Consider the following 14,885-nt stretch of genomic DNA (forward strand, 5'->3'; position numbering starts at 1 on the left):
AGGAGACCCCAAACACAGTAACATAAGCAAAATGAGAAGACAGAAAAACACACAGCAGGTGAAGGAGCAAGATAAAAACCTACCAGACCTAACAAATGAAGAGGTAATAGGCAGTCTACCTGAAAAAGAATTCAGAATAATGATGGTAAAGATGATCCAAAATCTTGGAAATAGAATAGACAAAATGCAAGAAACAGTTAACAAGGACCTAGAAGAACTAAAGTTGAATCAAGCATCGATTAAAAACACAATACATGAAATAAAAAATACTCTAGATGGGATCAATAGCAGAATAACTGAGGCAGAAGAACGGATAAGTGAGGTGGAAGATAAAATAGTGGAAATAACTGATGCAGAGCAAAATAAAGAAAAAAGATTGAAAAGAACAGAGGACAGTCTCAGAGACCTCTGGGACAACATTAAACGCACCAACATTCGAATTATAGGGGTTCCAGAAGAAGAAGAGAAAAAGAAAGGGACTGAGAAAATATTTGAAGAGATTATAGTTGAAAACTTCCCCAATATGGGAAAGGAAATAGTTAATCAAGTCCAGGAGGCGCAGAGAGTCCCATACAGAATAAATCCAAGGAGAAATACACCAAGACACATATTAATCAAACTGTCAAAAATTAAACACAAAGAAATCATATTAAAAGCAGCAAGGGAAAAACAACAAATAACACACAAGGGAATCCCCATCAGGTTAACAGCTGATCTCTCAGCAGAAACTCTACAAGCCAGAAGGGAGTGGCAGGACATAATTAAAGTGATGAAGGAGAGAAACCTGCAGCCAAGATTACTCTACCCAGCAAGGATCTCATTCAGATTTGATGGAGAAATTAAAACCTTTACAGATAAGCAAAAGCTGAGAGAGTTCAGCACCACCAAACCAGCTTTACAACAAATGCTAAAGGAACTTCTCTAGGCAAGAAACACAACAGAAGGAATATACCTACAATAACGAACCCAAAGCAATTAAGGAAATGGGAATAGGAACATACATATCAATAATTACCTTAAATGTAAATGGACTAAATGCTCCCACCAAAAGACACAGAGTGGCTGAATGGATACAAAAACAAGACCCATATATATGCTGTCTACAAGAGACCCACTTCAGACCTAAAGACACATACAGATTGAAAGTAAGGGGATGGAAAAAGATATTCCATGCAAATGGAAATCAAAAGAAAGCTGGAGTAGCAATTCTTATATCAGACAAAATAGACTTTAAAATAAAGACTATTAGAAGAGACAAAGAAGGACACTACATAATGATCAAGGGATCGATCCAAGAAGAAGATATAACAATTGTAAATATTTATGCACCCAACATAGGAGCACCTCAATACATAAGGCAAATACTAACAGCCATAAAAGGGGAAATCGACAGTAACACAATCATAGTAGGGGACTTTAACACCCCACTTTCACCAATGGACAGATCGTCCAAAATGAAAATAAATAAGGAAACACAAGCTTTAAATGATACATTAAACAAGATGGACTTAGTTGATATTTATAGGACATTTCATCCAAAAACAACAGAATACACATTTTTCTCAAGTGCTCATGGAACATTCTCCAGGATAGATCATATCTTGGGTCACAAATCAAGCCTTGGTAAATTTAAGAAAATTGAAATTGTATCAAGTATCTTTTCCGACCACAATGCTATGAGACTAGACATCAATTACAGGAAAAGATCTGTAAAAAATACAAACACATGGAGGCTAAACAATACACTACTCAATAACGAAGTTATCACTGAAGAAATCAGAGAGGAAATTAAAAAATACCTAGAAACAAATGACAATGGAGACACGACAACCCAAAACCTATGGGATGCAGCAAAAGCAGTTCTAAGGGGGAAGTTTATAGCAATACAATCCCACCTTAAGAAACAGGAAACATTTCGAGTAAACAACCTGACCCTGCACCTAAAGCAATTAGAGAAAGAAGAACAAAAAACCCCCAAAGCTAGCAGAAGGAAAGAAATCATAAAGATCAGATCAGAAATAAATGAAAAAGAAATGAAGGAAACGATAGCAAAGATCAACCAAACTAAAAGCTGGTTCTTTGAGAAGATAAACAAAATTGACAAACCATTAGCCAGACTCATCAAGAAAAGAAGGGAGAAGACTCAAATCAATAGAATTAGAAATGAAAAAGGAGAAGTAACAACTGACACTGCAGAAATACAAAAGATCATGAGAGATTACTACAAGCAACTCTATGCCAATAAAATGGACAACCTGGAAGAAATGGACAAATTCTTAGAAATGCACAACCTGCCAAGACTGACTCAGGAAGAAATAGAAAATATGAATAGACCAATCACAAGCACTGAAATTGAAACTGTGATTAAAAATCTTCCATCAAACAAAAGCCCAGGACCAGATGGCTTCACAGGCGAATTCTATCAAACATTTAGAGAAGAGCTAACACCCATCCTTCTCAAACTCTTCCAAACAATTTCAGAGGAAGGAACACTCCCAAACTCATTCTACGAGGCCACCATCACCTTGATACCAAAACCAGGCAAGGATGTCACAAAGAAAGAAAACTACAGGCCAATATCACTGATGAACATAGATGCAAAAATCCTCAACAAAATACTAGCAAACAGAATCCAACAGCACATTAAAAGGATCATACACCATGATCAAGTGGGGTTTATTCCAGGAATGCAAGGATTCTTCAATATACGCAAATCAATCAATGTGATACACCATATTAACAAGTTGAAGGAGAAAAACCATATGATCATCTCAATAGATGCAGAGAAAGCTTTCGACAAAATTCAACACCCATTTATGATAAAAACCCTGCAGAAAGTAGGCATAGAGGGAACTTTCCTCAACATAATAAAGGCCATATATGACAAACCCACAGCCAACATTGTCCTCAATGGTGAAAAACTGAAACCATTTCCACTAAGATCAGGAACAAGACAAGGTTGCCCACTCTCACCACTCTTATTCAACCTAGTTTTGGAAGTTTTAGCCACAGCAATCAGAGAAGAAAAGGAAATAAAAGGAATCCAAATCGGAAAAGAAGAAGTAAAGCTGTCATTGTTTGCAGATGACATGATACTATACATAGAGAATCCTAAAGATGCTACCGAAAAACTACTAGAGCTAATCAATGAATTTGGTAAAGTAGCAGGTTACAAAATTAATGTACAGAAATCTCTGGCATTCCTGTACACTAATGATGAAAAATCTGAAAATGAAATCAAGAAAACACTCCCATTTACCATTGCAACAAAAAGAATAAAATATCTAGGAATAAACCTACCTAAGGAGACAAAAGACCTGTATGCAGAAAATTATAAGACACTGCTGAAAGAAATTAAAGATGATACAAACAGATGGAGAGATATACCATGCTCCTGGATTGGAAGAATCAATATTGTGAAAATGACTCTACTACCCAAAGCAATCTACAGATTCAATGCAATCCCTATCAAACTACCACTGGCATTTTTCACAGAACTAGAACAAAAAATTTCAAAATTTGTTTGGAAAAACAAAAGACCCCGAATAGCCAAAGCAATCTTGAGAACGAAAAAAGGAGCTGGAGGAATCAGGCTCCCTGACTTCAGACTATACTACAAAGCTACAGTAATTAAGACAGTGTGGTACTGGCATAAAAACAGAAAGATAGATCAGTGGATCAGGATAGAAAGCCCAGAGATAAACCCACGCACATATGGCCAACTTATCTTTGATAAAGGAGGCAGGAATGTACAGTGGAGAAAGGACAGCCTCTTCAATAAGTGGTGCTGGGAAAACTGGACAGGGACATGTAAAAGTATGAGATTAGATCATTCCCTAACACCATACACAAAAATAAGCTCAAAATGGATTAAAGACTTAAATGTAAGGCCAGAAACTATCAAACTCTTAGAGGAAAACATAGGTAGAACACTCTATGACATAAATCACAGCAAGATCCTTTTGGACCCACCTCCTAGAGAAATGGAAATAAAAACAAAGATAAACACATGGGACCTAATGAAACTTCAAAGCTTTTGCACAGCAAAGGAAACCATAAACAAGACCAAAAGACAACCCTCAGAATGGGAGAAAATATTTGCAAATGAAGCAACTGACAAAGGATTAATCTCCAAAATTTATAAACAGCTCATGCAGCTCAATAGCAAAAAAACAAACAACCCAATCCAAAAATGGGCAGAAGACTTAAATAGGCATTTCTCCAAAGAAGATATACAGACTGCCAACAAACACATGAAAGAATGCTCAACATCATTAATCATTAGAGAAATGCAAATCAAAACTACAATGAGATATCATCTCACACCAGTCAGAATGGCCATCATCAAGAAATCTAGAAACAATAAATGCTGGAGAGGGTGTGGAGAAAAGGGAACACTCTTGCACTGCTGGTGGGAATGTGAATTGGTACAGCCACTATGGAGAACAGTATGGAGGTTCCTTAAAAAACTAAAAATAGAACTACCATATGATCCAGCAATCCCACTACTAGGCATATACCCTGAGAAAACCATAATTCAAAAAGAGACATGTACCAAAATGTTCATTGCAGCTCTATTCACAATAGCCCGGAGCTGGAAACAACCTAAGTGTCCATCATCGGATGAATGGATAAAGAAGATGTGGCACATATATACAATGGAATATTACTCAGCCATAAAAAGAAACGAAACTGAGCTATTTGTAATGAGGTGGATAGACCTAGAGTCTGTCATACAGAGTGAAGTAAGTCAGAAAGAGAAAGACAAATACCGTATGCTAACACATATATATGGAATATAAGAAAAAAAAAATGTCATGAAGAACCTAGGGGTAAAACGGGAATAAAGACACAGACCTACTTGAGAATGGACTTGAGGATATGGGGAGGGGGAAGGGTAAGCTGTGACAAAGCGAAAGAGAGGCATGGACATATATACACTACCAAACGTAGGCTAGATAGACAGTGGGAAGCAGCCGCAGAGCACAGGGAGATCAGCTCGGTGCTTTGTGACTGCCTGGAGGGGAGGGATAGGGAGGGTGGGAGGGAGGGAGATGCATGAGGGAGGGGATGTGGGAACAGATGTATATGTATGACTGATTCACTTTGTTATAAAGCAGAAACTAATAAAAAAAAAATATTCAAAAAAAAAAAAAATGCACTAAAAGAAATGCACTTAATACACTTAATCTACTGAACATAATAGCTTAGCCTAGCCTGCCTTAAGCATGCTCAGAACACTTACACTGGCTTACAGTTTGCCAAAATCATCTAACACAAAGCCTATTCTATAACAAAGTGTTGAATATCTCATGTAATTTATTGAATACTGGATGGAAAGTGAAAAGCAGAATGGTTGTCTGGGTGCAAAATGGTTGTAAGTGTATTGGGTGCTTACCCTTGTGATCACGTGGCTGACTGGGACCTGAGGCTACTACTGCCCAGCATCATGAGAGAGCATCCTACTGCATATACCTAGCCCAGGCAAAAAATCAAAATTCAAAATTCTAAGTATAGTTTCTACTGAATGCATATTGCTTTTGCACCATCATAACGTTGAAAAATCGTAAGTGGAAACATCGTGAGTTGGGGACCTTATGTGTGTAATTTAAATAAAAATGCACTAAAATAGAAAGAGACTTCACATTTGAACATATGGTAAGAGTCACATGTAGGGCAACAGTATTTGCACTTCAGTATTTATTCTTCAGTATCTGGGTATCCAAGCATGAAGAGTACCCTTAAACCCCAGCATTACCAATTATTATACTCTGTGCCTAGTACTCGACTAGGCACTTTACATTAGTTGCTTCCAAGTCTCCCCATGAAATGGAAGCACAAAGTGGTGAGGTAAATTGCTCAAAGTTGTGAAGCTGATAAAAAGTGGTGCCTTCTCATACAGCATGTCAGGAATGGCCGAGTGTTTATCATGGAAATGGTCTGTCTTTCCAATGAGACTAATTCTTTTTTTTTTTTTTTCCTAACATAAGCTTGTAAGTTGCATAACCCAGAGACTGTGTAGCCAACCAACCTAACAGTCTGCAGGGGAAAGTCCCCTGAAGTTGTGCAGGTTCCCTGAATACTGAAACTGATGAAGGCATGGTACAGTACTGTACCTTTGTAACGTGTGCACCTGATTTCTTAATTTTTAAATAGTAGTCGACTATGTTTCCAAAGAAGCTATCTGGTTTGGAAAATGATATTAATTTGAACCTAAAGAAAGAAGCATACAATTGTCATTAACGATTTTTAAAAAAGTTTCTGCCCATCTAGATGAAAAGAACGTCATTTTGAAGGGCAATCAATTAACAGCTCAATTGAGAAAATAATGTGCTACTCTATCCCTGTCTGAGGGACTACTGCTGATGTTGGCTTCAAGTTTGGGCTGTCATTCATTCATTCATTCATTCATTCATGGCACTACGACCACATCCCTCTTTATGCTATTCTCCAAGCACTGTAACAATTAGGCGTGTGTGCCGTATTCTACATTCATTCACTTGTTGGGCTGCTAACGTGGTCTTTGTTGCTGCTGATTAGATCTCTTAGCAGGGTGCAGGCAAATGTTTAACAACTGGCTCTCTGTAAAAAGAATGAGTCTGAATTTGTAGCATTTGCTGATTACTATGGCAGAAATTACTCTCAACAAGGCTGCATCAAACAGAGGTCTTAGAACTTGGATGTGAGAAGTGATGCACACCATTAGCTATCAGAGCACAGCTCAAATATATTCCTTTTCCATAAATGGTTCTCATACTGTGGTCCCTGGATCAGAGCATCTCCTGGAAATTTGTAGAAATGAACATTTGGGGCTTATCTGAGATCTGAATCACAAACTAGAGGTGCAGCCCAGTACTCTGTATTTTAACACACCTTTCAGGTGATTCTGGTGCTGGCTCTACACCACTGCCTGTATGCCTGGCCTTGTTAGCAGTATACATGTCTACAGGAAACCACGATCTTCTCTCAGATGTAAGAAATAAAATGAGACAATGTGCATGTCACTTTAGTTCTACTGGAAAATAAACAATTACTACATTTGGGTTTTCTTAAATGTACATCTTTGTTAATTACTACCTCTAAACATAATTCCATGAAATAATAGTTCTCATATCAATTCGTTTGAGACAATAATTGACATCTAAGGTCAAACATTTTATTTTTTAATTTTTTTTTCCTTTTCTTTTTGGTTTTGAGGCTCTGAAATATAGACGTGGTACAGTGGGAAAGAACATCTTTGTTCCCAGGGTCTAGGGTCTCAGCCAGGACCACTCAAATGGCTGGGACCTGGAACAGCTGGGAGTTGGTAGGGCATAAGATCAAACATTTTAAACCAAAAAATATACTACAATAGAAACAATAATAATGGATGACAGTTTCCCCTAATTTAACAGATTACATTTTACTAAAATAAACAAAATACGTTTCCATCAGTGTTGAAAACTAACCAGGCAACTGAAACGAGGCACCTGATATATGACATTACTCCCATATGTGACGTTCCAATAGCACGTTAAATACTGCATAATTTGGGAAACAAAGTTTTACCAAGGTAAATCTTATATAACATAAAATCATGCAATTAACTGAACTCAAATTCTCTGATGTAAGGATATGTAAAAATATCCCTTTTGAAAAACATCAGTGTGATTTTTTTTGGGCACACCATGTGGCTTGTGGGATCTTAGTTCCCTGACCAGGGATTGAACCCAGGCCCTTGGCAGTGAAAACACTGAGTCCTAACCACTGGACCACCAGGGAATTCCCTAGTGTGATGCGTTTTTAATAAAGTTATATAAAGTGGAAACACATCAAGACTTGAAAATTTAATTCAACCAAACAAAATATTTATTAAGCAACTTAGAGGAAATCTGATGGCAACAATATTATTGATGGATTTTGTTGTAATGATGGAGAAGTAGTACTTTTCATTAGAGTATGTATTCTAATAAGGCCTGAGCAAGGATAGAGGCATTTAGATAAATGCCAGAAAATTAGTAAGAGCAGAATTAAGACTTGGACAAACTTCAAATTGAAGGTGAAAGAAAAAGGTTAAGAGTAACTTAATTTCACCTAAGATGACCAAGAAGATGGTGATGCCTCTCAATGAAATTAGGAATGCACCAGGGTGAAGCAAAGGAAATGAACTTAGTTTTGGACATTCTGAATTTATGATCCCAACAGCTAGTAGTACCACTTACTATTTGGTACGCCTCATTCTAAATACTCCACATGTATCAAATCATAACATTCTTACCACAATCCTGCAAAGATGGAACTATGATTTATTATTTCCATTTACCAGGTGAGGACCAGAGAGCTTATGCAATCTGCCCAAGACACACAGTTAATAGATGGAAGAGCTGGGACTTGAATCAAGGCAGACTGTCTTTAGAGCACCTGCTCTTTTCTATTACTTCAATTTTAGTATTGAGTTGTAATGACATTCAAATGGTTCAAAACTCAGAATGATATAAAATGGTATTTATACACAAGTTGTGCCTCAGCCCCACTCTTTCCTCTCTATCCCTAGTTTTTTCCTTATGCAAGTACATGGAAATAAAAAACACATATACTTATTTACCCACCTTTGACACTGTTCTGCCTTCCTTTTTTTTTTTTTTTTTTTTTTGTGGTATGCGGGCCTCTCACCGATGTGGCCTCTCCCATTATGGAGCACAGGCTCCAGACGTGCAGACCCAGCGGCCATGGCTCATGGGCCCAGCCGCTCCACGGCACGTGGGATCCTCCCGGACCGGGGTACGAACCCGCGTCCCCTGAATCGGCAGGCGGACTCCCAACCACTGCACCACCAGGGAAGCCCACTTTTATTTTTTTGTATACTGAGCAATAGACCTTGGAAATCTTTCAATATCATAGATAGAGAACTTTCTTGTTCCCTCTTTCCCTCTCTCACTCCCTCTTTCTTTTTAACAGCACATTCCATTGTGTGGCTGCCCCGGAGTTATTTAGTTAGAAACTTGGGTTATTTCCTAACTTTTGTTTTTACAACCACTGGCACAGTGAATTACCTTGTGCATATGTCATTTCTATGTCACAGGTATAACTTTAGGGTAAATTCCCAGTAGTGGGAAAGATGTTTCCAAATTGCTCTCCATAGAAATTGTAAACAACATGTACTTCCAGTGTCAATGTATGAGAAGAGAGGATTCACTTTCAACTCTTGCTACACTCCAGAAAGAGACACCAAGAAGATTTTCCTCTATTGCTAGAAGGGAGACGGGAATGAAGACAAAGTGAGTGAGGAGTGAGGACAGAGCTGAGTGTAGAATTAAATCCTTGTAGTGGATTGATGGGGCAGGTGTTACATTATCATTTACAGATATGGATTCTGAAACACATAAAAATTAAAGACCTTGCTAAAGTTTATATATAGTAATTGCCAAGCCTAGATTTGCACATACATCTCAGCCACTATGATTATTACTTGTTAAAAACTAGATTCTCTTGGTGTGTTGAAATAATTTAATGTTCTCAGTAGCCCCTATTTCACAAAAGCATTTTAAAATGTCAATTGGAATACTACTATATTCATATATTATATATATATATACATATATATATATATAGTATCCATATATTGTATCCACATCAATAAATTAATCAATCATCTCTCTATCTGAATTCTCGGTGGTTGTTGCTTCTTTTCTTTAACTTAAAAATAATGCACTGGGAATTCCCTGGTGGCACAGTGGTTAAGAATCTACCTGCCAATGCAGGGGACACGGGCTTGATCCCTGCTCCGGGAAGATCTCACACACTGCGGAGCAACTAAGCCCGCAAGCCACAATTACTGAGCCCATGAGCCACTAGTACTGAAGCCCGCGTGCCTAGAGCCCGTGCTCCACAACAAGAGAAGCCACTACAATGAGAAGCCCGCGCACCGCAATGAAGAGTAGCCTCCACTCACTGCAACTAGAGAAAGCCCGCATGCAGTAACGACCCAATGCAGCCAAAAATAAATTTCTTAAAAAAAATAGAAATAATGCACTAACTTTTGTTGATTGTTGTGCCATAAACTAAAAAGCAAGAAATAAATAAAAGTTATGTTTGCTCTGGACCTCAAAACAGATGTCTCCATTAGATGGTCTGCAAGCAGAAACATCTACTTCTGGTTCATAACAAAAAGTGTGTGATGTGATATCCTTTTTTACAGATGTTACAGGGTATCCTCTATTGTTAGGCAAAAATGGTGATGAACATAAACTCAAAATAAACTCTTTAGAGTAAATCCTCATTTGGATATAATCACTTGGGTTTTTACAACTTATCTAGAAATATTTTAAGTACATTTTATGTGAACACTAGCTTTAGTAAGTCAACTCCAAGAACTTTCACTATGGTTCCTGACAGTTCTATGCTGTTTCATTGCATAAAACAAAACAAACCCACAAAATACCAAAAATGAACCATAAGATCAATATTCTGAAATCTTTTTATGAGCTGAAACAAATTGAGGCTATAACATTTAAGGCCTAGCAACATTTAAAATATTGGCACTAATTCATCACCATTTAGAGATGAAGTAACTATTATATTCTGCTTGGAAACCAATAATTATGTGTTTGTTTCCATGCTCTAAATATTCCCAAGTGAGTTAGCTTACCACCAAAAGGACTTACTGAATTCCATTCATGGCTACAATGGGCATCCAATTTCCCAGAACCGTTATGAAAGGTTAAATAACATGTGAAGCACACTGAAAATATATAAGTATAATATCAAGATCATAAAGGCCAGTATCTCCATTTTATGTCTCTATCAATGGCCACAAACATTTACCCAGCATGTTTGGGCTACAAATGTGTTTTGTTTGCCACATATGGTATTTAAAAAAGGTGTGAATCCATACTGAAGGAGGGAAAACTTTATATTTAAAAAAGCCAAATTTCTGTCTTTTCTTGAAAAATCACAAGTTCTGGCAAAACCTGGGCACACATTCTCACATGGAAGCGTTCAGGGAGACCTGAGCAGATGTGGTCTAGTCCTGTTTTGACAAAGATTTGCTTTTAGTTCACTCCGGTCATAACCACTCCTATTATATTGTCAACACCAAGGCTATCTGTAACAGGGGAGTGCTTCTCTAAAAGCTTAAAACTTTTTCAAGAATAAAAGGATGAGAGAATATTCTTTTCTTGCAATTAGCCAGTTCAGTTCATTTAAGATATCTGCCTGGATAAACGGACTGCCTATAACTTTGTGACCTTTCTCTAAATGGTAGCAGTTATTTGTACATGTGAAGAAATCAACTAGGTAAATTGTCTGCAGGGCAACTGGTGTTGAGATGCAACAGAGGGGCTCTGAAGGTTAGTCTTATGCAAAAAGCACACTTTCAGGAAAATCCCACCCCGTGAATCCCACCCCATTCACGTCTTCAATATATCATCACTACCATAGTATTATCATAAAACTTCCAACAGAATGATCAGATAATACACATCTTGTAGCTGTCCATTGGCTTATTACGTGTAAGCTTCCTAAAGGCAGGAGCTCTGTTGCTGAAAGCTTAGAACAGTACCTGGAGCATAGTAGGTGCTCGATAATTATGTGTTGAATGAATAGTAACTTTAAATTTGTCCCTGTGCTGGGTATCCTGCAGCTGTTTCTCTAGGGCTACTCTCCACCTGTCTTCAGCCTGTTCTGAGCCCTGGGAGGCTCATGTGTGAGCTATATTACTGAGGTCAGTGGGTTCCTTGTTTTCTGGCATCTGATTTGGCCAGAGGGAAGCAGGGGTACAGCTGATTTTTGGGATCAGGTATTTAAAACCCTGGTTCCTTCCTGAGCTCCTGTCACACAGTCCTCTCCACAATTCCTTTTCTGAGCATCGATTTCCATAACTGCTGCCTCCCCTCTCTCCTTCAAGCCCATGGACACTAGCAGTATACCTAGTTACTAGCTCCAGATTACTATACTGTCCCAACCAATCTTTGTACAGTCCTCTTATAAATCTCTCCTGAATTATCCATCTTGAGTATGCTGTGTATTACTGCCAGGCCTCTAACACACCTATCATAAAGTCTGCTGTAGCCAAATTATTCCCTCCCGTCCCCATGACACAATAAGAGAGGAGAAACAGTTCTGCATTAAGCAATTATTTTCACCTTTACCAGTAACTGACAGATCTTCACCTGTAAATGGCAGAAGCTGGGTGGGAGCCGGTGTCATAGCTGGCACGAACACGTCCCCGGTATAGCTCTACAGCGATATGGTCTTTGTCACCCTTATACAAGAGGATTCCACTATCTTCATCTGTGGCAATCTAGTGGGAAGTAACCTTGACATTAGTAGGACAAACAGTCATCCAGACATATTTCATTAAGAAGAAACAAGACTTCTTGGTAATGCGTTTTTTACTATGGTTTATTTCTTCTTTATGGTTCTGATAAAATACTAATGCACATTGAAATGATTACTTGAAAGATGACCTATTCCTGGATTACTCTGTTGCGAATAAATTCATAAAGAACTTCAAAAAGCTCTTTTTACATTCATGAACTTATATATTTATTCTCTTTCTGCATATTGGCAATGATAAAGCTTAAAGATTCATGTCCTACGAAATATGCAAAAACAAGGACATCACATAATTTATACTTCAGCAAATTAAAATTGAAAGATATTTTCCATACCATTAGAGTTCACAGTGTTTAAAGTAAATCAAGCTTTCCCCCTTAGATATCAAACTATATTGTCTAAGCAGAGAATGATAAAATCTAATCAGGAACGAAGTGATCACATTTCCGTTCTGTTAAAAAGAACAGTAAGAAGTACTTAAGTTAACATCACTGAACATGCTTAGAATTTCTTTTGCTGGAGATTTTCACTTACCTGCTTTTTGCTCCTGTCATGGGCTTTATTTATGGCATATGTGAAATGTGACTGCATTGAGCAAGATGGATTTTCATATTACACGTTAAATTATGGTGTGACCGGGGGAAAATCTCTGTTTTTATCCTTCTTTCTGACTTTTCCGGGCTTTTGAAGGACCAGCTCAGTAAAAGTTAGGAATTAAACCCGAACACCACTGGGTACTTCTCATAACAAGATGGGTGGCAAACGCTGGAAGTTAGGGGGCCAGGCTTTTTTAAAGAAGGCTGGTCTGCCTTCCAGGGTCCCATTCCTCACGACTTCTCAAGAAACCCCTACCCCTCACTGAAGTGCTAGGGTAAACCAAATATGGAATGGGTTTTATAGGAAATTGGTTACACTTCTTTGAATTCAAAACAAAACAAATATGCAGCCCCAATTTGCCCCAAGTACCCTAAATTTATCACCTTAATCTACCCTAATCTTGTCTATAGGGGTTTGAATGACTTGCTCAAAGGTACACAGTGGGGCTTCCCTGGTGGTGCAGTGGTTGAGAGTCCGCCTGCCGATGCAGGGGACACGGGTTCGTGCCCCGGTCCGGGAAGATCCCACATGCCGCGGAGCAGCTGGGCCTGTGAGCCATGGCTGCTGAGCCTGCACGTCCGGAGCCTGTGCTCCGCAACGGGAGAGGCCACAACAGTGAGAGGCCCGTGTACAGAAAAAAAAAAAAAAAAAAAAAGGTACACGGTGACGGTGGGAAGACTTAAGATAATACTTGAGTTTGTCAATTTCATATCGAAGTTAAAAGACACTTGCTGACACTTCTGCCAAGGTGTGTTCTGTCTCACCTGTGCTGTTCTCAGCTGCAGGTTTCCTAACGAAAGCTCCCCCAGCACCCGCCCCCCCCCCCCCGCTACTGTGCAGAACCTGAACTGCAGAGCCATAAAAATAAATGAATAAAATGCCATTACCTGAGCGCAAAGCAAAGAGAGAGATTTTGTTGCTTTGTCTCTGTGTGTGTTTTATATGATCAAGTAGTGAATAAAAATACTTAGTGCCCATTTAGTTTTGAAAGATACAAATGTTAGAGAGAATAATAATAGAAGCTTTTCATACAAGTAACATTTTCTGTCATTGTGCTATGCAGTATGTAACTGTCTATTTAAGAAATAATACCACTCACAAACCACAATGTACGTTTATATTTGGCAGCTGAGTTGGTTTAAAATGAGATTAGCTCTTGGTAGTGGGGGAATCTTACCTGAAGAGTGATGTTTGTTTGAGGCCGAACCTTGGCAGAAGGGATCTGAAGATAAGACTCTTTGTTTACAAAGTTCACACTGACCAATTTTTCACACTTCTCTCCCTGGTAGCCAGGCAAACACTGGCATATTGGCTCATTTATCCTGATGATGCACTGAGCTCCATTCTGACAATCAAAATTATCACAGGGGCTGGTACGAGGGAGAACCATGGGTGGAGAAAACTCACAAAACAAGCCACTGAAGAATAAACAGAGAAAATACTTAATTAGACATTACTTAATTGCCAATATGAATTGAGCCCTGTAACACCTAACTCTAAATACAAATGTGTACTTGCACTTTTACCTGTAACCTTCGGGGCAGATGCATGTATAACTGTTCACTGCATCAGTGCAGTGGGCTCCATTTTTACACTTGTTATCTTGGCAGTCATCAAAGTCAATGTCACAGTGTTCGCCTATGTATCCTGGCGTGCAGTCACATCTGTTTGAACAAGCAGGTATATAGTTTCAAACCCAACTGAGCCAAAATAAGTAAAAGAGTTGCATTTCATCTAGGAAACAACTGGTGCTGTCTTTGCAAAAACATATTTAGAACAGGCTCATAAAGTTTAAAAATTAACAGATGCCTAGAAAATAGTACTGATCTGCAAAGTATTCCATGGTTTCTCACTGTGATCTCTCAGAGGAACAGCAATTTTCCCTCTCATGACAATGAGCATCCACAATCCAAATAAGAATAGACTAATCGCACCAGCGTTTGTCCCTCCCTTCTTCTCCCACTTTATCTGCC

General features: G+C 38.5%; 1 protein-coding gene across 2 annotated transcripts in view; it reads right to left on the reverse strand.

Annotated features, from left to right (window-relative positions):
- SLIT2 (slit guidance ligand 2) overlaps positions 1 to 14,885 on the reverse strand; it is a 405,484-nt gene that overhangs the window by 15,752 nt on the left and 374,847 nt on the right. For both annotated transcript variants that reach the window (XM_060103633.1, XM_060103629.1), the window contains 3 exons: positions 14,439 to 14,576; positions 14,090 to 14,330; positions 12,150 to 12,280 (listed from right to left, as the gene is read on the reverse strand). In XM_060103633.1, the coding sequence (XP_059959616.1) occupies positions 12,150 to 12,280; positions 14,090 to 14,330; positions 14,439 to 14,576 (510 nt within the window). The remainder of the gene's footprint in view (positions 1 to 12,149; positions 12,281 to 14,089; positions 14,331 to 14,438; positions 14,577 to 14,885) is intronic.

Source organism: Mesoplodon densirostris, chromosome 1 (genome assembly GCF_025265405.1).
Source record: "Mesoplodon densirostris isolate mMesDen1 chromosome 1, mMesDen1 primary haplotype, whole genome shotgun sequence".
In the NCBI taxonomy this organism is placed as follows: domain Eukaryota; kingdom Metazoa; phylum Chordata; class Mammalia; order Artiodactyla; family Ziphiidae; genus Mesoplodon; species Mesoplodon densirostris.